The sequence below is a fragment of the Anarhichas minor genome, unplaced genomic scaffold (assembly GCF_050575085.1).
Source record: "Anarhichas minor isolate MPS153535 unplaced genomic scaffold, ASM5057508v1 ptg000126l, whole genome shotgun sequence".
Taxonomy (NCBI): Eukaryota; Metazoa; Chordata; class Actinopteri; order Perciformes; family Anarhichadidae; genus Anarhichas; species Anarhichas minor.
The window spans coordinates 481,062-505,273 of record NW_027466572.1 but is presented as its reverse complement, the minus strand read 5'-3'; the positions used below and the strand labels follow the sequence as shown (position 1 = coordinate 505,273).

The window sequence follows — 24,212 nt, the reverse complement described above, 5'->3', positions numbered from 1 at the left end:
TTTATGTTTCATTCATTAAAAGTGTGATTTTCATAAATCAGCTTCATCAGGACTTAAAGTCACATAATAAACATAAATTATCTTTTATTTAATCATTAAAAACGACTTATTTGAAAATAATTATAAAACCTTTAAACTAAGTTTGATTCATAGGATATTTAACAAACTGACAAAGTCATGGATTTTATTTTGATATTTATTTGATAAAGTTCAACATGAATCAGATCAGTCTGTCTAAAAGCAGTTTGAATAAACATATAAAAGATTATAACACAGATATACACAGACACTTCAGAATACTACAAAGTAAATAAAGACAATGCAGCTGAATATTATGATGTTATAAATCAGATTCAGGACCTGCTGCAGTTTACTTAATATAGAAATATTGTTTATGTTTGTGGAGGCGATTAAAAAATGATTAAAAAACAAGTTTCAAAGCTCTTTTCATATGGCAGCCTTACAGTCTCCACTTTGGGTAAAATAACCCTAATATTCCAGCAGAACCTCGGCACTGTCTGTCGATGATGTCATGTTATGACTAAAAGGTTCAGATGCGGTTCAGATACGGTTCAGATACGGCCCTATGTTCTGCCTGGCAGGAAGACTACTTTAGGTTATTTAAGCCCTTCATCCAGTCTGGAAGGCAGCTGATCCTTTCACAGGCAGCTCTCCTCTTCCTCACGACTGCGTGGCGAATCAGGAGGTTCCTCGACTTCCTGTCTGTCCTCTGATGGTGTCACTTCCTGTGACTCTGACAGCTGAGGGCTGTCATCATGAAATGCACAGCATTTGAACAACAATTGAACAATAATTGATCAACATTATATAAACATACATATATATATGTTTATTGTTCGTACCTGACTGCGTCCAGCGCAGCGCCTCCGCTGGTTTCTATGGTGACGTCGGTGTTGGGGATGATGTAAGTACCGTGGGAGAAGCCTGCCTCCTCTGGCTCCGTCTCAAACAGTTGAACGGTCACTTGAGGGGCGGGGCTTCCTGTAAACAACACAGAAGGTTTGTGTGTGTGTGTGTGTGTGGGGGGGGTCTGGTGAGTTTAGCTTCACTGATCAGAAACAAATCAATAAAGTAATCCATGAGATTCTGACTGCTTGTGGCCGTTTGTCCGTCATTCTGTCCAGAAGGACTCCGTCTGGATCGTGCAACAGCCGGACTGTCACCGTTCAGGAAGTCCTCGGTCAGCTGGAGGTAACGCTGACGAGAAACAACAACAATAAGTGACCCAACTGGATCTGAAGGAACCGTTGTAAAGAGAACTCCAGAAATAAAACATAGAACATCAGGGTTACACATTCTCTACAAAGAGTCTTTGTAATAAACAGGAAACACTGATCTTATAATAATAATAATAATAATAATACATTTTATTTATATAGCGCTTTTCAGAATACTCAAAGACACTTTACATTAAAATCATTATATATAAAAGCAATACACTAAAAACATAAAATACACAATATCAGTCACACATTAAAAGCAGTTTTGAACAGGTGGGCTTTGATTTGGGATTTGAAAGTGGAAAGGTCAGTGCAGTCTGGGATGTGTTTGGGGAGAGAGTTCCAGAGGGAGGGGGCAGATATGGAGAAGGCTCTGTCCATGTCCGGTGCTTGGTCCTGAGTGGAAGAGACAGGAGGTTGGCATCAGAGGAGCGGAGCCGACGGGATGGAGTGTGGTGGTGAAGCAGGTCGGTGAGGTAGGAGGGGGCCTGATTGTGGAGGGCTTTATGAGTGAAGAGAAGGATTTTGTATTGGATCCGTTGTGGGATGGGGAGCCAGTGGAGGTTCTGGAGAACAGGGGTGATTTGGTCATGGGAGCGGGAGTGGGTGAGGAGGCGAGCAGCAGAGTTCTGGATGTACTGGAGTTTATTTAGGATTTTGGATGATGTGCCATGAAGAATGCTGTTGCAGTAGTCAATTCTGGAGGTGATGAAGGCGTGGATCAGAGTTTCAGCAGCAGATGAGGAGAGTGATGGGCGGAGACGGGCGATGTTTTTTAAGTGGAAAAAGGCAGTTCTGGTGATTTGTTTGACGTGGTCATCTTGTGATGAAAAGTCTTTGTGTTTAACAGTAGAAGGTCAGACTTCTTGTAATGGATGTTATTTTATGAGTTATAAACTGTGTGACTTTTTTAGAGGCACATGTAAAATTATAAACTATATAATAAAGGATATTAACCTTCCTTACCCGAGAGCCCCCCCAGCGGGGGGCTACGGAGAAAGTTTAGCGTACAGCGTGTCGTAGAATGCACTTCTCAGAAGTGAATATAATGAATGCTACACACATGTTATATACCCACTTAGCGAAGAGATTATGGGCAAAAATATCATGTAAGCCATTTTACACACTGCAAACACAATTATACACAAACTAATATAATATCTAGAAGATGTACCACAATATCACGTATTTTTCGCCATGACTCGGCGAGCCATGCACTCCGGACAATGCTACGAACAAAAAGCTAACGGCTAACACAGCCGACCAATACATCAGAAAGCACGACAATTCGACACAGAATCCAGAGATATCTTCAGAATTTCTCTCCGTGAAACCATTACAAAGATACATATTTCCTGTGTTTTTTTAAGTGTTTCCTGGAGGAAGGGGGGCCAGACAAGCCTGGGGGACCGTGTGGGGAAGGGAATTCACTTTCGACTAATCCGTTTTTACGCAGGGCGACGCACGGCACAGTTTTGTTTTTTTCCGGTTAACGATTCTATCAATCAAGCCCACGTGTCCCCCAATGTATTCCTGAGACTCTGACCGTCTAAAGAGGTGTCATAGTCTGGAATTGGCCAATCACAGGCTGAAAAAAGCCTCACATAGACACAGGCAGACGAGAATTGATCCGTGGTTCACAGACACAGACAGGGTTTAGAGAGGCCTCAGGCTCTCAAAGTGATGCCAAACTGCTGTATTTGGATGGATTGAATACTATTAATGATAAAACAAGTGAAATATAGTTATATAGTATATAAAAGGAACAGCTGGTTCCAAAATGACAATTGTGCTCGACCTCGCGTGACCTATCTGTACTAAAACCTCTCTAACTTTTTTTTGCTTCACTTTATTTTTTTTTTGCTTCAAGCAAAAATGTGCAGAGAGACTGCTGACATGTGCTATGATTTAAGAGAGTTTTTACGGTTTGCTTTTTTCAATTTTTCAATTTCAGCTGTGTGCCATCTTCATTTACTATTAACCAGTAACATATACACAATATTTACACATCTGAACAAATCTCACAAGTGTTACCTGTATTATAACATCAACATTATTAAAATAGACCTTGTAGTTACAGAATTACAGTCTTTTTAGTATAGCTATGCAATTTTCAAGCAGAGGCCTAAAAATAGGGCCAGGGCCCAACGGGTAGTAGTTTGGTACCTTTTTGTAGTTGTCAGTCAACATGTTGCCCACGGAGATGACCAGAGAGGAGAAAGACGGTCTGGACTCAGGTTTCTCGTCCCAACACTGTTTCATCAGATCGTACCTGAAGACAGAACACAAAGACAATTTAACCCACGTTGGACTCTCAGAGATTTCCTTTGGTCAACTTCAGGAGGAACAGAGCAGAGCTTCACTTGGAGAAGAAACTAGAAACATTCAAGACGTAAGAAATAAACGTGAACATATCAGCGTTAGTTAGTGTCCTACATGTTGAGAGGAGCCAGTTCAGGTCCACTCATCCTGTAGCCTCTCTGCAGAGAAGAGTAGAAGTCCTGGTTCAGAGGGAGGTCAGGGTACGGACTAGCACCTTGAAAACACAGCATACTGGTTTACACTGTTGTGTGTTGATGTATACTGGTTTAGACTGGTGTGTGTTGATGTATACTGGTTTAGACTGGTGTGTTTTGATGTATACTGGTTTACACTGTTGTGTGTTGATGTATACTGGTTTAGACTGGTGTGTGTTGATGTATACTGGTTTAGACTGGTGTGTGTTGATGTATACTGGTTTAGACAGGTGTGTGTTGATTTAAACTGGTTTACCAAGAGAGAAGATCTCCCACAGTAAGATTCCATAAGACCAGACATCACTCTGAGAGCTGTAAATGTTCTGGAAAATACTCTCTGGAGACATCCATTTCACGGGCAAGAAGCTCTGAAAATGAAGACATATATCAAAGGACAGGCTCACAGTGTTTCATGTCCGTCTTAAAAACAATTTTAACAATAAGCATTTAAACATTAAGTTTATTGATCAGTGGAACTGACGTTTCCTCTGGCGATGTAGTCCTGGTCCTTCATCAGATCTCTGGCCAAACCAAAGTCACAGATCTTCACCAGCTTCCCCTCACTGACCAGGATGTTCCTAGCAGCCAGGTCTCTGTGGACACACTGTGGGAGATGTAAACACGTAAAAACCACATGTGAACAATTAAAAACCACATGTAAACACATACAACAAATCACATGTGAACACGTATAAAACACTTATGAACACGTGAAAGAAAACAATCATTATGTATTGATGAGTAATCTATTAATCATTATGTATTGATGAGTAATGTATTGATCATTATGTATTGATGAGTAACGTACTGATCATTATGTATTGATGAGTAACATACTGATCATTATGTATTGACGAGTAACGTGTTGATCATTATGTATTGACGAGTAACGTGTTGATCATTATGTATTGACGAGTAACGTGTTGATCATTATGTATTGACGAGTAACGTATTGATCATTATGTATTGACGAGTAACGTATTGATCATTATGTATTGACGAGTAACGTATTGATCATTATGTATTGACGAGTAACGTATTGATCATTATGTATTGACGAGTAATGTATTGATCATTATGTATTGATGAGTAACGTATTGATCATTATGTATTGACGAGTAACGTATTGATCATTATGTATTGACGAGTAACGTATTGATCATTATGTATTGACGAGTAATGTATTGATCATTATGTATTGACGAGTAACGTATTGATCATTATGTATTGACGAGTAACGTATTGATCATTATGTATTGACGAGTAACGTATTGATCATTATGTATTGACGAGTAACGTATTGATCATTATGTATTGACGAGTAACGTATTGATCATTATGTATTGATGAGTAACGTATTGATCATTATGTATTGACGAGTAACGTATTGATCATTATGTATTGATGAGTAACGTATTGATCATTATGTATTGATGAGTAATGTATTGATCATTATGTATTGACGAGTAATGTATTGATCATTATGTATTGACGAGTAACATATTGATCATTATGTATTGACGAGTAACGTATTGATCATTATGTATTGACGAGTAACGTATTGATCATTATGTATTGACGAGTAATGTATTGATCATTATGTATTGACGAGTAATGTATTGATCATTATGTATTGACGAGTAACGTATTGATCATTATGTATTGACGAGTAACGTATTGATCATTATGTATTGATGAGTAATGTATTGATCATTATGTATTGATGAGTAACGTATTGATCATTATGTATTGAAGAGTAATGTATTGATCATTATGTATTGACGAGTAACGTATTGATCATTATGTATTGACGAGTAACGTATTGATCATTATGTATTGGCGAGTAACGTATTGATCATTATGTATTGCTGAGTAATCTATTGATCAGTTAGGCATTGATTATTTATCTTACTCTTCTAGAGGAGAGGAAGTCCATGGCCTGGGAGACCTGGTAGGAGAAGCTGAGGAGGTCGTTGAGAGTCAGGAGAGGAGAGTCACTGAGGAGGACAGACGGCGCCTCCTGCTGGTCTGAGAGAGAACGACAGGTTACTCCACAGACAGACAGCACCTTCTAGTTGATCAAGGTATGTGGAGATGCAGTACTTGTACACAATGTACTACAAGTATTACCTGCCGGTGTGTACGACGTCTCGTACGCCGCAGGTTCGATGTCGGCGTAGCTGAGCTCCTTCCTGGCGATGTACTGTACGTTCTCTTCTTTATTCATGTCCATGTAACCTCCATCACTGTCACTGCAGGGACACAGCCAGGCAGAGAGAGAGAGAGACAGGTAGAGAGAGAGAGAGAAAGACACACCATCAATACACACACACACACACAGGTAGAGAGAGAGAGAGACACACACCATCAATACACAGGCAGGTAGAGAGAGAGACAGGTCAATACACAGAGAGGTAGAAAGAGAGAGAGAGATCAGTACACAGACAGGTAGAGAGAGAGACAGGTAGAGAGAGAGACACCATCAATACACACACACACACACACAGGTAGAGAGAGAGACAACATCAATAATCAGACACTCAGAGAGAGAGAGACAGGTAGAGAGACAGACCTCTTGCTGTGTCTGTCTCTCTGTAAGAAGGTGTGTTTGTTCCTCTGCAGGTAGTTCACCAGGTCTCCATGGCGACAGAACTCAGTGATCAGATAGACAGGGCCTGGACAGACAGACAGACAGACAGACAGATAGTCAGACAGACAGACAGACAGTCAGACAGACAGACAGACAGATAGTCAGACAGAAAGACGGACAGACGGACAGACGGACAGAAAGACAGACAGACAGTCAGACAGTTGATGTTCTTTAAACAAACAAACTGTGAGATTAAGTCAAAATTCATTAAGGACTAATTCAGCGTAAATCTGGGATTAGTTTGGAATAAATTTAGAGTTAGACTAGACCTAGATTAGGATTAAATCAGGATTAAAACAGGTTTCAGTCAGGATTAAATCAGGATTAAAACAGGTTTCAGTCAGGATTAAATCAGGATTAAATCAGGATTAAAACGGGTTTCACTCAGGATTAAATCAGGATTAAGTCAGGATTAAAACAGGTTTCAGTCAGGATTAAATCAGGATTAAATCAGGATTAAGTCAGGATTAAATCAGGATTAAATCAGGATTAAGTCAGGATTAAATCAGGTTTCAGTCAGGATTAAATCAGGATTATATCAGGATTAAATCAGGATTAAATCAGGATTAAGTCAGGATTAAATCAGGATTAAGTAAGGATTAAATCAGGATTAAATCAGGATTAAGTCAGGATTAACACCTCCTCTCGTGCACGCTCCCAGCAGGTTGACCACGTTCAGGTGAGGACCAAGATGAACGAAAACCTTCAACTCCGACATCAGAGACTGAGCTGCTCCGCTGCTGGCTGATCACAAACAATCAGAGATCACATTGATTCACCATAGACAGAGAGACAGTCAGAGAGACAGGCAGGTACATACGTTTCACCATCTTCACGGCAACTTTCGTTGTAGAATGAGAGGAAACCAGACCAGAGACGGACGCCATCACAACACGACCAAACGCACCTGAACCCAACACCTGGCCTGGAGACAGACAGACAGGTAGACAGACAGGCAGACAGAGAGACAGAAAGACAGACAGACAGGCAGACAGAGGGACAGAAAGACAGACAGACAGACAGGCAGACAGAGGGACAGAAAGACAGAAAGACAGACAGACAGACAGAGAGAGAGACAGACAGAAAGAGGGAGACAGGCAGGCAGAGAGACAGACAGAGAGAGACAGAGAGGCAGAGAGAGAGAGAAAACCAGGTACATATTCAAATCTCCAAATAAAGAGTACATTTAGTGGTAGGATTAGCTTTAGAATGAAGTAGTACTGCGTGTTCTCAGAGTATTACCTAGTACTACTTTGTCTCGAGGTACTTCCCAGCTGGAGTCATAGGGCAGGTGGGCGGGGTTTAGGTATGAGTACAGCTGTCCGTCAGGACTCACCGACTCAATCAACTTCCACCGGACTTCATAACGAGGTTTCTAACAAACACATTAAAGTACTAGTGAAGTACTACTACTGAACTACTACTACTAGTACGGAACTACTACTACTGAACTACTACTACTACTAGTACGGAACTACTACTACTGAACTACTACTACTACTGTACCACTTAAACAGCAGTATAATAGTACTACTGTACTGTACCACTGAATCAGAATCAGAACCGTTTATTGCCAAGGAAGTTTGCACCCACAAGGAATTTGTCATGGCGGGTGGTGCGTAACATTTAACAATCAACAACAATCAACACAGTGAAAGAAATAGAAAGATATTTAAAATTTACAATAGAATATATAAGAATATAAAATAAAGTGCACAACAAACAGATAACAGGACTGTAAACAAGTGAAATGTTAAAAGTGTGGAGTGTGTTTAAATGAAGAAACATAGAGATGTGCAGGGGAGAGACCAGTAGGAGGTTGTCTTGGGGATGACAGAGTCTTTGTTCATGAGCCCGACTGACGACGGGAAGAAAGTGTTGGTGTGGCGTGAGGTCGACACTATAACACTGACTTTTCTCCAGAGGAGGATGAGGATGATGAGGAAGACGACGGCGATGACGACCAGAACCAGAACTGCTGCCAAAACTGCAACCTGAGACTGGAGAGCTGGAGACAGGTAGAGAGAGAGAGAGAGAGACAGGTAGAGAGAAAGAGAGACAGGTAGAGAGAGAGAGAGACAGGTAGAGGGATTTTTATCCTGACTAGCTTATAATTTATATCAATATCAGTATTATAACCAACATCTATGATGATGATGCATTTTATGTCTTCTACTTCTCTTTATTACGACGATGAAGATACACTAAAATTGATGATACTATTTATTAGGAAATACTCATGTTTACTGTTTAAAAGAGTTTTACTAGAAAACATTACTTATTTCCAAATAGCCGTGTTACAAACAATGTAAAATAGTAATAAACTCAATCAATATTCATAAACAACCAAAGAGCTCTCAAGAACCGTCTACAAACTCTCTGTCTCCATCTAGTGGCTGAAGAGAAGTCTTACAAGACATGTCAGGATATAAAATACTGTCAGTGAGACGGTAAAAATGTAAAATTTGACTGCTTCCGTTCCCCGTTCAGGTATGTTTAAGTACATTAGGAAGCTTGGAATTTTCTAGTTGCCAACGTATTAGAGTGTATTACAGTAGTACTACTGTAGTACTACTGGAGTACTACTGTAGTAGTACAGTATTAGTACTTACAGCTGGACAGTACTCGCAGGTCTCTGGCTCGTCGTCCTGCTGAGTTTTTGGCTTCACAGCGAACAGCTGACACGGAGGTGTGACTCTGCAGAGTCAGCACACTGCGTACCTGCACAGGTGAGACACGACACACGGCTGTCAATCATCTTCACATCGCTGATGATGAAGTGATGATGTCACCGGTTACCTGGGTGACGCCTCTCTGCTCCGTGACATTCTCCTGCAGAGCCATGCCCTCCGAGGCTGCTGATAGGCTCCTCCAGCCGCCTGTCAGATTACTGCACCTGTAGGGGACAAACAGAGTTACTATGGCAACACATGTACTGTTACCCTGATGTGTGCGTGTGTGTGTGTGTTTACCTGTGTGAGCTGTGACAGGTGTACCAGGTGACAGATGGGGGCGGAGCTCCCTCGCTGACGCACAGGATGGACTTACTGCCGGCCTCCAACAGAGACGTGATCCTGGGGGGCGCTGCACACACACACACACACACACACACACACACACACGCGTAAAGACACACACAAACACTGTCTGTCAATCATCCTGTCTCTCTCTCTCTGTCTGACCTTTGACCTCGAGGTGGAAGAAGACTTCCACAATGTCGTCCTCGTTGGAAACAGTTGCTGTGTAATTTCCTGTCTGATCCACCTGAACTCGAACCAGCGTCAGTCTGCTCACGTACCTGCACATCAATCAATCAATCAATCAACCAATCAACCAACACCAAATCAACCAACCAACCAAACATCAATTAACCAATCAACCAGGAGTATAGGACTGTCTCTTATTATTATTGCTCTACCTGCTTCCCGTTAGGTGCGTGGTGGTGACGGAGGTGGTTTCCGTGGCGACGGTGTTGTTGTCTTTGGTCCAGAGGATGGTGGGGGGGGGGTGGGCGTCGACCTCCACACTGAACTCCACCGATTGGTGGAAGAGAGACGACACGTTGGTCTCACCTGAAGGCCACAGGTAGACGTACCCTCGATCTGCAGAGAGAGAGAGAGAGACGGGTCACCTGTCTGTGTGTTTACCTGTCTGTCTGTGTGTGTATGTGTGTATGTGTGTGTGTGTATGTGTGCCTGTGTGTGTGTCAGTGTGTGTGTGTCTGTGTGTGTGTATGTATGTGTGTGTGTGTGTATGTATGTGCGTATGTGTGTCTGTGTGTGTGTGTCTGTGTGTCAGTGTGTGTATGTGTGTGTGTGTGTGTGTGTGTCTGTGTGTGTGTGTGTGTATGTATGTGTGTGTGTGTGTCTGTATGTGTGTGTCTGTTTGTGTCTGTGTGTGTGTATGTGTGTATGTGTGCCTGTGTGTGTGTCAGTGTGTGTGTGTGTATGTATGTGTGTGTGTGTGTGTGTGTGTGTGTGTATGTATGTGCGTATGTGTGTCTGTGTGTCTGTGTGTCTGTGTGTGTATGTGTGTGTGTGTGTGTGTGTGTGTGTGTGTCTGTGTGTGTGTGTACTCACCCAGTACTGTTACTGTGATGTTTTTCTTCACAGTTCGATCCTGCATCGGTTCCTTCACCACACACACATAAACACCTACAGGAAACACACACACACACACACACACACACATCTCCATCGCTGTGGTTACCAACAAACTAAACAACCACGTTACCATGGAGACGGATCGTTTGACCTACCGGAATCTGCCACCGTTGCCGTGGAGATATTAACGAAGGAGCGGATCCGATTGGGCAGAAAGTCCGTCAGAGGTTCGATTTCCTGAACCAACAAAACAGAGAAACTTTACACAGAGAATAAACACGACGTAGTTCAGACAGACAGGCAGGTGGAGAGAGAGACAGGCACCTGTCTGCGGGGGAAGTCCCAGGAGAAGAAGACTATCTCGGTGTCTTTGACGGTGCAGTTTACAGTCAGAACCTCCCCCTGTTTCAACACACTGCTGGACACAGACAGGTCCACCTCCATCACCTTAGGAACTGAGAGACAGACAGGTGGAGAGAGACATATGGTGAGAGAGACAGAAAGGTGGAGAGAGACATACGGGTGACAGACGGGTGGTGAGAGATATGTAGTGAGAGAAACATAGAGAGACATACAGGTGGAGAGAGACATGTGGTGACAGAAACAAAGAGAGTCAGACAGGTGGTGAGAGACATGTAGTGAGAGAAACATAGAGAGACAGACAGGTGGAGAGAGACATGTAGTGAGAGAAACATAGAGAGACAGAAAGGTGGAGAGAGACATATGGTGAGAGAAACGTAGAGAGACAGACAGGTGGAGAGAGACATGTAGTGAGAATAACGAAGAGAGACAGACGGGTGGTGAGAGACATGTAGTGAGAGAAACATAGAGAGACAGACAGGTGGTGAGAGAAACATAGAGAGACAGACAGGTGGAGAGAGACATGTAGTGAGAGAAACATAGAGAGACAGACAGGTGGTGAGAGAAACATAGAGAGACAGACAGGTGGAGAGAGACATGTAGTGAGAATAACGAAGAGAGACAGACGGGTGGTGAGCGATATGTGGTGACAGAAACAAAGAGAGACAGACAGGTGGTGAGAGAAACAGAGAGACAGACAGGTGGTGAGAGACATGTAGTGAGAGAAACATCGAGAGACAGACGGGTGGTGAGAGAAACATAGAGAGACAAACAGGTGGAGAGAGACATGTAGTGAGAGAAACAGAGAGAGACAGACAGGTGGTGAGAGAAACATAGAGAGACAGACAGGTGGAGAGAGACATGTAGTGAGAATAACGAAGATAGACAGACAGGTGGTGAGAGAAACAGAGAGAGACAGACGGGTGGTGAGAGAAACATAGAGACAGATAGAGAGACTATAATAATATAATCTATATTTATCTTAATCTATAACTAGAAAATTCCGCAAGACATTTTGACAGTGTGGCTTCTACTGCCCGAAGCCGTCGCAATATATATACACACGCCTATACTACCAGTAGTATCGTTGAGGTTCAATGGAGGTATCGCTTTTCATACTTCATTTCATTCATACTCTTGGATTGAACCTTGTATTCGTGACGGACAGTCTTGAACTTGAGAGCAGATGTTGCTTCATAGAAACACATAGTTGACAATGTGTGTGTCACTGGTTACCACGGTGATTGGGGCAAATGACATACCTTTTGAAATGAGATACACATCTGTATTTGAGATATATACCTTTGGAAATTACATTTCTATATTTTTGATGGAAAGACTTGAACTTAACATTTCTGAACATGAACCTCATTCTGAACTTAATGTTAAGATACAGTTACTCGATGGGGCTTTTATTTTGAAAGGGTGGGACTGGGTGGGTGAGAGAGGGGGAGAGGTGACACAATCATAATGTGACTGAATTGCCTGAATATCTCCAAGTCGTGTGTGTGTGTGTGCTTGGGTGCATGTGTGTCACTGGTTGCCATGGTGATTGGAGCACCTGTGTGTTAGAGGCTAATTAAAAGAGATTAGAGTAAACAGGGATTTTCAACAAAACTACCTGTCAAACCTCTGCCCTCTATACCAAAACCATGAGTCCAATCAACAACATATTGGTACCATGAGAAAGATAAGACTCTGCCGAACAAGCTAATGTGTTTTTTATGTTTGTGGTGTTACAAATGTGAGCTCCAGAGTAATATACACAACTGGTACCGTCTGCTTTCTTTGAGAAATGAGTGGTCAGATTTAACATGGAGTCTAATGGAGCAGTTGGTTGGAGTTCATGTCGCTCTGCGGCTCTTTGAGCCAAATGTGTAAATCTGTTGGATTCCACAGACACTTGATTTCCAAGCTTTTTGACCAAATGGTGTATAAAGAGTAAAAATTGTGGGACTGGAAGCAATTTCTTTGGAAAAATCACAGAATATTTTCCTGCTCTGCTCCACTCTGACCGTGATGTTATCACTCTAGCGCTGAACATTCCGTGCAATACACACCCATTATAAAATCTCAAACGGACCCAAAATTTTCCTGAAACTGTGACTTCATAAAAACTGTGCTAACTATCAAAATGTCCATTTAGCTCAATAAAGTCCAGCGTTTTGTCTACGTTTTAAACTTCGAATCATTTTTCTACGGTAATGTATGGCTACTCAATATGGGCCCAAAGTTAAGTGTTTTTTTTGCTCTTCACACCGAAACCCCATTCAAGTGAATGGAGCAATTTTGCTCCGTTTTTTGCGTTTTTAGAGGAAACAGCTGGGCGAATATCTGAGAAAAGTCATAGCACACGATTCCCGATCAGGGCCCCGTTCCTCGTACGTGGCTAACTGAGTTAGCCGGATACTTTTCAGGATAAGATGACGTAGATCAGGCTTTTCGGTTCCACGAAGCAAGTTTGGCAAAATCACCATGGCAACACATCCATAAGCTTGAACCTGCTCCAGGCTAAGTGAGGGTAGCTGGATAAGCTGCCACTCCCCCGGAAAACATGGCAGCTCCTGTCATATACAGTAGTCTAATGCGCTTGCGCATATACCGGGGGTTATACGGGAGTTCCGGAAATGCATGTAAAGTGAGACACACAGTGATCCATTAAAACCAGCTGAGCAAACTAAGCCTCTATTGCATTAATGTACAGCTCCCTTCCTCAGAGATCCACTGATGAAGGAGCGATATTAGTTAGATTAGCGTTTTATAGGGAGAGAGTTCTTCCACATCGCCAAGATCCGTTATCGCATCATGATGACTTCCTATACGAGCGCTATCCATTCTGCCCACAAGGAATCATTTATTTACAGACCTTCTGGAGCCATACATTGAACACCACATGCTGCAGCCGAGCATTGACTGTCTCACAGACTGGATGCAGCCTTGAGCTGTTCTGCGAGTGGTACATTTTTGTACAGTGTCGGCGATGCGGAGAACATCGGGAAAGCCGCTGCATGCCATGCTGTTCGTAAAGTTTATTTGGCGCTTAATAAACTTATGGATGTGTTCATACATTACCATGGCACATATTGTATTGACTCACCATTCTGAGTAATGTGTTTGTGCTTAGTTTTTACTTGCTCCCATGTACTCTTGATGGCTGCGTTGCATACATGAGGGTTAAAGCACTCATAATGATATGACAGTGTTATTAGTACACCAGCATATCATTATTGTAGAACATGATTAAGTTGGACTCATGATAAGAATAGAGAGAATCACACACTATTTCTTTTCACTGCTTCAATTGATTGAATTTCTGATTATGAATAATACACACATACATACTGATCCGCCCATACACAGATTCGCACACATATTCAAACTGCTAGTTCTATATGGTAATCTACACATACATGTATATACACATATATAGTACATGATACATAAGGGCATACAGTACATATATCCTCATATTAATGAGTATCAGTTAGATACTCTTTGGGCTTGTTTTTATCTACTTATTCTGAAAGAGTTGAGATCATTATTTTCGCTATAGATCTTATTGGATGATGCATTCCATTAAGCCTACTGCCAGCAGGCACATTTAAAGACATAATCTGATTGATTGGGGTGATGAGGCACTTAAAATGAGCCGATACATTTACAACACTTACACATTTAACTTGTCTGTGATATTTTGTCATGCTTCTTGTCTAGCCCTCGCAGTGGTGGCAGTGTTAGACTTTGCCGTGATTACGGTCTTGAATACCTCATATGCGTTCATGATCATCTCCTGCTCGTCAGCGGAGTAAAAATAGGCTCTTTCTTTGAGTTTATTTAACATTGTACTGTTAGAAAATCATGGTTTCGGTGATCGACGCTTCCCCCTTTTGAAGTAGGACGGGCATGCGCAATTATCCTGATCCTGATCGTCTGGTTCCAATTAACGAGAGTGTTTGAGAGGATCAGCCTTGGAGAAACCGAGATAGCCTGACATCAATCATTTCGTTAATTTAGGCTGGCTAATAGGACATTTGATCGACTTAGTTGAACCACGTACGAGGAACGGGGCCCTGGCCGCATGTTTTGATGTATTTTTTGCGCAGGTGTTGGGAACGCTGTGTGAGGAGAAGCGCGCCAAACTTTTAGGTGGAAGATGGAGAATAAGGTCAGTGTGCTTTTGCAGAAGCAGTTTTACGGCCTTTGTGCTACAAAGCCACACTGAATAATATAATCTATAACAATATAATCCTTCGCGAATCGCCACCTTATCATGGTGGAGGAGTTTGAGTGGCTCAGTGATCCTGGGAGCTATGTTGTCCAGAGCATTAGCCCCTGGTAGGGTCTCCCAAGGCAAACAGGTTTCAGGGGAGAGCCCAGACTAAGAGCGGTTCAAAACGACCCCTATGATAGTTAGCCCACGGACTATAGCCACCTCGCCCGGACCAGGGAAACCGGGGCACCCTCCCGGAGCCAGACCCAGGAGGGGAGCTCGTAGGCGAGCGTCTGGTGGCCGGGCCTTTGCCCATGGGGCCCGGTCGGCCTCAGCCCGAATAAACACCATGGAGCAGCCACCCTGTGGACCCACCACCCGCAGGGACAAGCATCGGGGTCGGGTGCTATGCAGACCGGGCGGGAGGCCCGGGCATGCCGATCGCCGGCGGCATAGACTAGCTCTTGGGATGTGGAACGTCACCTCGCTAGCGGGGAAAGAGCCGGAGCTGGTGCAGGAGGTGGAGCGATACCAGCTAGAAATAGTTGGACTCACCTCCACACACAGCGTTGGCTCTGGAACCAAGCTCCTGGAGAGGGGTTGGACTTTGTCCTTTTCCGGAGTTGCCCAGGGTGAGAGGCGCCGGTTGGGAGTGGGGATACTCACGAGCCCCCGGCTGAGCGCCGCTGTGTTGGAGTTCTGCCCGGAGAGCGAGAGGGTCGCCTCCATGCGCCTACGGGTTACGGGGAGCAAGGCTCTGACTGTGGTTTGTGCTTATGCACCAAACAGCAGTTCGGAGTATCCGGCCTTCTTGGAGTCGGTGGGAGGGGTTCTGGAAAGGGCGCCGCCTACCGACTCCATAGTTCTCCTGGGGGACTTCAACGCTCACGTGGGCAATGACGGAGAAACCTGGCGGGGGGTGATTGGGAGGAACGGCTTGCCCGATCTGAACCCGAATGGTGTTTCGTTATTGGACTTCTGTGCTTGCCACAGTTTGGCCATAACGAACACTATGTTCGAACATAAGGTGGCTCATAAGTGTACCTGGTACCAGAACACCTTAGGCCGGAGATCAATGATCGACTTTGTAATCGTATCATTTGATTTGCGGCCGTATGTCTTGGACACTCGGGTGAAGAGAGGAGCAGAGCTGTCAACTGATCACCACCTGGTGGTGAGTTGGATCAGATGGCAGGGGAACCGGTTGGAAAGACCCGGCAAACCCAAACATGTAGTGAGGGTAAACTGGGAACATCTGGCGGAAGACCCTGTCCGGGAGGTCTTTAACTCCCACCTCCGGAAGAACTTCTCACACATCCCGAGGGAGGTTGGGGACACGGAATCTGAGTGGACCATGTTCAAAGCCTCTATTGTGGACGCGGCCGCTAGGAGCTGTGGCCGGAAGGTCATCGGTGCCTGTCGTGGCGGCAACCCGAGAACCCGGTGGTGGACACCGGAGGTGAGGGAAGCCGTCAAGCTGAAGAAGGAGACCTTCAAGGCCTGGTTGGCCCAGGGGTGTCCTGAAGCAGCTGACAGGTACCGGCAGGCCAGAAGGGCTGCAGCTGCGGTGGTCAGTGGACCAGCTCTTTACCCTCGCAAGACTACTGGAGGGGCTCTGGGAGTTTGCCCAACCAGTCTACATGTGCTTTGTGGACTTGGAGAAGGCTTTCGACTGGGTCCCTCGGGGGGTCTTGTGGGGGGTGCTGCGGGAGTATGGGGTGCCGGACCCGTTACAACGGGCGATCCGGTCTCTGTACGACTGCAATTGGAGCTGTGTCCGCATTCTCGGCAATAAGTCAGACACGTTCCCGGTGGGTGTTGGCCTCCGCCAGGGCTGCCCTTTGTCACCGGTCCTGTTCGTGATTTTCATGGACAGGATATCTAGGCGCAGCCTGGGGGCGGAGAACTTCAGTTTCGGGGGTCTCAGGATCGCCTCTCTACTATTTGCAGATGATGTGGTCCTGTTAGCCTCCTCGGATCATGACCTCCAGCATTCACTGGGGCGGTTGCAGCCGAGTGTGAAGCGGCGGGGATGAGAGTTAGCACCTCCAATCTGAGGCCATGGTTCTCTGCCGGAAACCGGTGGATTGCTCCCTCCAGGTGGGGACGGAGTGCCTACCTCGAGCGAAGGAGTTTAAGTATCTCGGGGTCTTGTTCACGAGTGAGGGTAAGATGGAGCGGGAGATCGACAGGCGGATCGGTGCGGCTGCAGCAGTAAAGCAGGCGCTGCACCGGACCGTCTTGGTGAAGAGGGAGCTGAGCCGGAAGGCAAAGCTCTCAATTTACCACTCGGTCTACGTTCCTACTCTCACCTATGGTCACGAACTCTGGGTTGTGACCAAAAGGACAAGGTCGCGGCTACAAGCGGCCGAAATGAGTTTCCTCCGTAGGGTGGCCAGCCTCAGCCTTAGAGATAGGGTAAGGAGCTCGGTCATCAGGAGGGAACTTGGAGTCGAGCCGCTACTCCTTCGTGTCGAAAGGAGTCAGCTGAGGTGGTTCGGGCATCTAATTAGGATGCCTCCTGGACGCCTCCCACTGGAGGTTTTCCAGGCACGTCCAACTGGGAAGAGACCCCGGGGAAGACCCAGAACACGCTGGAGAGATTACATCTCCCAGCTGGCCTGGGAACGCCTCGGGATCCCCCAGAATGAGCTGGAACATGTTGCCGGTGAGAGGGAGGTCTGGGCCGGCCTGCTTGGCCTGCTGCCACCGCGACCCGACCCCGGATAAGCGGTGGAAAATGGATGGATGGATGGAACAATATAATCTATAATAATATAATCTCTATTTATCTTAATCCGATGAGCTCACCTACGATGCTGAACACGTAGTACACCTGAGACTCTCGCTCTTCGTCTCCACGGGTGGCCGAGCAGACGTACGACGAGTCGTTCAGACGTCCAGTGAAGCCACGGCCCGGCTCATACGTCGTCACTGTAACCGGCGTCCTGCCGGGACGTTCGTACAGCGAGACGTTGAGTCGCGGGTCGGACACCACGCAGGGGATAGTATCTTCCTCCGCCTCCTTCATCACCACACCTGGACCCAGTGGAACGAACCATTCCTCCGGACCTGAGGGGGGAGAAGGTAGAGTCAGGAGGTACACAAGTCGGATCAGGAGGTACACAGGTAGGATCGGGAGGTACACAGGTAGGATCGGGAGAAACACAGGTAGGATCGGGAGGTACACAGGTAGGATTGGGAGGTACACAAGTAGGATCGGGAGGTACACAGGTAGGATCGGGAGGTACACAAGTAGGATTTGGAGGTACACAGGTAGGATCGGGAGGTACACAAGTAGGATTGGGAGGTACACAGGTAGAGTCAGGAGGTACACAGGTAGGATCAGGAGATACACAGGTAGGATCGGGAGGTACACAGGTAGGACCGGGAGGTACACAGGTAGGATCGGGAGGTACACAGGTAGGATCGGGAGGTACACAGGTAGGATCGGGAGATACACAGGTAGGATCGGGAGGTGGACAGGTAGAGTCAGAAGGTACACAGGTAGGATCAGGAGATACACAGGTAGGATCGGGAGGTACACAGGTAGGATCGGGAGGTACACAGGTAGAGTCAGGAGGTACACAGGTAGGATCAGGAGGTACACAGGTAGGATGGCCATGATCCCTCTGTTATAAATGTTATAAATGTCATATTCACCTTGACCAGGTATGAATATGTCCAACGCTCTGCTCTGATAGGACGACACCTCCTCACAGGTGTATCTCCCAGAATTCCTCCAGGTGGCGTTAAAGAGCTGCAGGATGCTGCTGGACCCCTGGTTCTCAACAACAACTCCGTCCGCCTGAGAGTCGTGAGGTAGCCGCCACGTCACATGACTCCACCCCGAACACACCTGTGGAGACAGACAGGTAACTTACTCCACCCCAAACACACCTGTAGAGACAGATAGGTACCTTACCCCATCCTAAACACACATGCAGAGACAGACAGGTAACCTATTCCAACCTAAACACACCTGTAGAGACAGACAGGTGTTTACTGACCACAGTGAAGTTGGAGGTTGAGTTGAGCAGAACTTGATTGGTTGATGGCTGCAGCTCCAGGCCGACGCCCCCTTCATAAATAATCAGGAACACACCTACAGACAGACAGTCAGACAGGCGTCAGACAGACAGACAGGCACCCACATCAGTCCACCTGTAAAGGTAACATCTTACCCACCCAACAGGAAGTGCAGCAGGTTGAGATGTCCTGTTGGTCCTCTGGGAGGCTTCATGTCCGCTGATCCTGACCAACAACACAGGAGAGATTTCAAAATAAAAGTCTCATCTGATCTTATATAAATGTAGTTTATGGCGCTGTTAGATTGCTGTTAAACTGCCCCTTTAACACAAGTGTTTTTTGACTCCAGTGAAAATGTTTATGAAAGTCTAAACACTAATAATTGTGGATTGAAGCAAAATGCTTACATTTCCCTTTTTTTTAACTAGATTTTGATGTTTGGACTGAGATCATTACGCTGTATGTGTGTTAGTCTCAGAAGGTGACGCAGGGTGGATGTCAACGGTAGAAGAGAAGAGACAATGAGCATGTGGACCAGCTTTTATAGTCTGCAGACCAAGCTGAGCTTCATCAAGCTTACGACCCTCTCTGGCCAGGACAGCCTTCATGACAGTGGGAGGGGCACATTCAGTGAGGATTAAAATCTTTATTTAAATAACTTCTGATGAAGTGATGACAGATGAGGTCTGTTTACCAGGCCGAGAATTATGGGTAATGTTTTAATTTAAAGTCAGTTTATATGTGACTGTTATTAAAGCAACAACTACAGAAAGTTTCAGATTCACTGAAGGTCTTTTATTCTGAAATCCGTCTGCAGTCGGTTTAACGTCACAGAAACAGAAACAGACTGTTAAATAATTTCAGTCTGATGGTTATAACAGACCTGTGTGTGTGTGTGTGTGTGTGTGTGTGTGTGTGTGTGTGTGTGTGTGTGTGTGTGTGTGTGTGTGTGTGTGTGTGTGTGGGTGGGTGGGTGTGTGTGTGTGTGTGTGTGTGTGTGTGTGTGTGTGTGTGAGGAATGTGAGTCGACCACCGAAGAAGAAAATAAACAGAGAAGTATTTCCTGTGGGTAGAAGAGGTGGGAAGCGTTCCAGCAGTTTTCAGCCAATCACAGCCAAAGTGGCTTCAATTCAGTTAAATCTGCCCCGATTTTAGTCCTGCAGGACCACAGTGATGCCACTGATGATGTCACTGGTATACAATGTTGGGATGTAGTCACAGAGATCTCACTTCACATGTCTCATGAGACAGACAGGTGAGGCAGCAGGAAGAATTCTGTGATTTATTTTCAAAAGATTAAAGAGATCAAGATTCCAAAAGGCAGAAGGTCCTGCAGAACGGTAACATGCAGGTAACATGAAACAGGAAACAGGTAACAGGTAACGTGCAGATAAGAAGAAACTGCATAACAATGATGATCTGAGTAAGAACAAAACCCTAAACCTACACATTCACCTGAACTACACATCACCAGATGTTTCATCTGAACTACACATCACCAGATGTTTCATCTGAACTACACATCACCAGGTGTTTCATCTGAACTACACTTCACCAGGTGTTTCATCTGAACTACACATCACCAGGTGTTTCATCTGAACTACACTTCACCAGGTGTTTCATCTGAACTACACATCACCAGGTGTTTCATCTGAACTACACTTCACCAGGTGTTTCATCTGAACTACACTTCACCAGGTGTTTCATCTGAACTACACTTCACCAGGTGTTTCATCTGAACTACACATCACCAGGTGTTTCATCTGAACTACACATCACCAGATGTTTCATCTAAACTACTATGGGGTCAGATCAGTCTCAATAATTGCAAATGCACGCAGAACGATTCACAAATACATTCCAATGCACACATAAATAAATTACTATTTATATAAATGTAAAAAAAAAATCACAAATATATTTCTGCATTTGTATGTATTTCTGTGTGAATTTTTTCTATTTGTTTGTGGATTTGTATGTATTTGTTTGTGGATCGCTACACATGTATTTGTGGTTTTTTGAGACCCTCCTGACGTGGCTGGATTCACAAATGCGTTTTTTTCAACATTCTAATTGTCAACCAATCACATGAGCGCAGCTTCCCCCTCCCCTCCCCACGAGGCTGCTGGCGTTAGAGTTGCGCAATTTGCGGAGGTGACAGGTCACTTCCTGTTGCAAGCCGCCACTGTTTTGGTGCGGATTCCGCGGTAGTTTAGTCTTTATTTGTCGTTATTTGACATTATGTGACAATACATTAAGGTCATTGAAGGTATGACTGTTGGTAGTTGTAATTGGTTTAGTAAAAAAAGGCCGAATTGTAATAGTATGGCTACTCGTTTTTATTAGCAAGCTAATGTAGGCTAACATCAGTTGGTACTTGTTGCCATGGCAACGATACACACTTTTATGCAGACTGAAGGAATGCAAATTGTAAATATGGATAATATGCATATAACCTATTGACTTGGATATATATACATATATACATACAGTATGTATATATAGGTATGTATCTATATAAATATATTTATATGTATGTATATATTTATACAATTTGTATACAACTTGTTTTCTCTGTTTGTCCTGTCTGTCTCAACAGGACAGTAGTTTGGGGGAGGCAGTAAGAAGAACCTGATCACATGTGTTTTTACTAAACTAGTCATTTTGTTCATTCGTTGTTGAACTAAAATCAATAAAAGTCACTTCCTGTTGGTGTTAAATGACCTAATCCTTGTCTCTGGTCATCTAATGAGAATAATAATGAGAAGAGTTATAATAATAATTATAATAATAACTATAGTAATAATAATAATAATGACAATAATATTGGTAATAATAATAGTTAAAATAATGATAATAATGATAATAATGACAATAATAATAATAATAATAATGACAATAATATTGGTAATAATAATAGTTAAAATAATGATAATAATGATAATAATGACAATAATAATAATAATAATGATAATTAAATAATAATAATACAAATTATAACCATAACAACAATAATAATAATCATTATAACAACAATATTGATACTATTAAATGTAATAATTATAACAATAATAGTAATAATAATGCAAATAATAATAATATTAAGAAGAAGAAGAATAGGATAATAATAATGACGTTTAACTGATAATACTTGCGTACATTCTGAATGAAGTCGTACTGATATTTTTACACCAGTATTTGATGAGTACAAACGGAGACCAAGTTAAAGACTGAAAAATATGAAAAGAAATGAAAACTTTGTTCAAACCTTCTGATGCTGCTGCTCTTCGTCTTCTTCTTCTCCTCCTTATTTTTCCTCCTCTCTCTCTCTCCTTTCCTTCACTCCTGTTCTTTCATTCCTCTCCTTCTTCTTCTTCTTCTTCTTCTTCTTCTTCTTATCCTTCTTCTTCTTCTTCTTCTCTTCAGTCGGAGTTCATTCCAGACGAAAGACGAATGGAAACCAACAGACTGACTCACAGAGAGAGAGAGAGAGAGAGAGACGTCTGTTTTCAATCGGTCCCCCTTCCCCCCCTCTCTGACAGGAAGTGAACCCAGTCCAACACACACACACACACACACACACGCACACACACTGAAAGGTATTTTTGTGAGTTTTTCTCTCACTTTAACTGTTTCAGTGTGTAAAGCTGATTAAATAAATTGGTGTGTGTGTGTATATGTGGTGTGTGTGTGTATATGTGGGGTGTGTGTGTGTGTGTGTATGTGGTGTGTGTGCGTGTATATGTGGTGTGTGTGTGTATATGTGGTGTGTGTGCGTGTATATGTGGTGTGTGTGTGTGTGTCAGAGAGACATTAGTATCAGCAGACAGGTTGATTAATTGATCAGTAATGAATCAGTTGAGGATCAATAAAGAGGAAGAAGCTTCAGTCTGAAATGGAAAAACACTTTACATTCTTCACATGATTTCACATATTATATATATATATATATAACTATTCAGATATTTTTCACTCATTATTTCTTATTGGATATGTTACTAATATATTATTATATTTTTCTAATATTTTTTAAATATTTCCCACTGATATTTTCCTCAACTCTTACTAACAGCAGTAATATTATCGCCGTCTGTCTCTGTGTTGTTATCCTTCACTCGTCCACCAGGTGGCCTCAGACTCACCTGTTTACGTTCCCCTCATGAGCCCTGCAGAACCAGAACCTGAACCAGAATCAGAACCTGATCCTGAACCAGAACCAGAACCTGAACCAGAACCTGAACCAGAACCTGAAGTCCTCTGTCAGATATGTATCAGTAATACTCAGTACTAGTACTCACAGCAGAGTAAAAGTACATGATTATTTACTGTCAGGGTAAAAGTTTTCATTGAATTTAAACTCCACACTGTAAAGAACCTTTAGCTGAGCTTCTGTTTGTGTTTCAGTTTTACACTCGATGTTTAAAGGACTGAACTGTAAAAAACATGAGGATTCACTTTTTAAACTTTAATTTTCTTTGAAGACATCTGACAGTAAAATTTAAAACGACTTGTTTCAAATCAAGTTTGATTTGTCCTGATTCATACTTGGTCTTTTTAAACTGGCCGACGTGTTTGTGATGTTTAAATGTAGCAACGACCCAGGTTACCCTAGCCTGGGTTAACCCTAACCCTAACCTGGGTTAACCCTAACCTGGGTTTACCCTATTCTCACAGCAACCCACACAGGACTCTCCAAGTCCACATGAAGTTAAAACAGATGGTTTCAGATTCACTTCTGAACTACTGCTTCTCTATTTACGCTCAAACAACATTTAAAATGTGTTTAATGTTTTCTTTCATTTCAAGTAGTTTATGTAGTTTTATTATTTATTGTAGTTTTATATCATAATATAAAACATTTTGAACTGTTAAAGTTTGTTGCATGAACAAATATACCTTAAAATAATCATCAAAACCTCAATCCTTTAAACTCAAACACTTTAATAAAGATGCAACACAAAGCAGATACTTCTGTTAATTTGTAAAATAAATACTAAATCAAACAAGCTGAGCAGCAGATTATCAATATATCAAAATCATGTTGAACAAATCTTATAACACTTTCAGTTTTGTATGTTTTAGTGTTAATAGCGTTCATTTAAT

The 24,212-nt window shown here is 43.4% G+C and overlaps 1 protein-coding gene across 1 annotated transcript; it reads right to left on the bottom strand.

Moving 5' to 3' along the window:
- Nucleotides 1-216: 216 nt before the first annotated feature.
- Nucleotides 217-22,577, bottom strand: LOC142941037 (platelet-derived growth factor receptor beta-like). The gene is made up of 27 exons (XM_076083290.1): nucleotides 22,378-22,577; nucleotides 19,269-19,334; nucleotides 19,091-19,185; nucleotides 18,744-18,939; nucleotides 17,892-18,152; nucleotides 10,835-10,965; nucleotides 10,666-10,747; nucleotides 10,487-10,561; nucleotides 9,826-10,009; nucleotides 9,590-9,705; nucleotides 9,380-9,491; nucleotides 9,207-9,303; nucleotides 9,020-9,128; nucleotides 8,321-8,415; nucleotides 7,650-7,782; nucleotides 7,228-7,332; nucleotides 7,047-7,151; nucleotides 6,330-6,432; nucleotides 5,888-6,009; nucleotides 5,670-5,785; nucleotides 4,239-4,361; nucleotides 4,014-4,125; nucleotides 3,678-3,777; nucleotides 3,408-3,513; nucleotides 1,113-1,218; nucleotides 864-1,002; nucleotides 217-768 (listed from the first exon to the last, which is right to left on the bottom strand). The coding sequence occupies exons 2-27, from the start codon at nucleotides 19,321-19,323 to the stop codon at nucleotides 660-662; spliced, it is 3,087 nt and encodes a 1,028-aa protein (XP_075939405.1). The 5' UTR covers nucleotides 19,324-19,334; nucleotides 22,378-22,577; the 3' UTR covers nucleotides 217-659.
- Nucleotides 22,578-24,212: the final 1,635 nt, after the last annotated feature.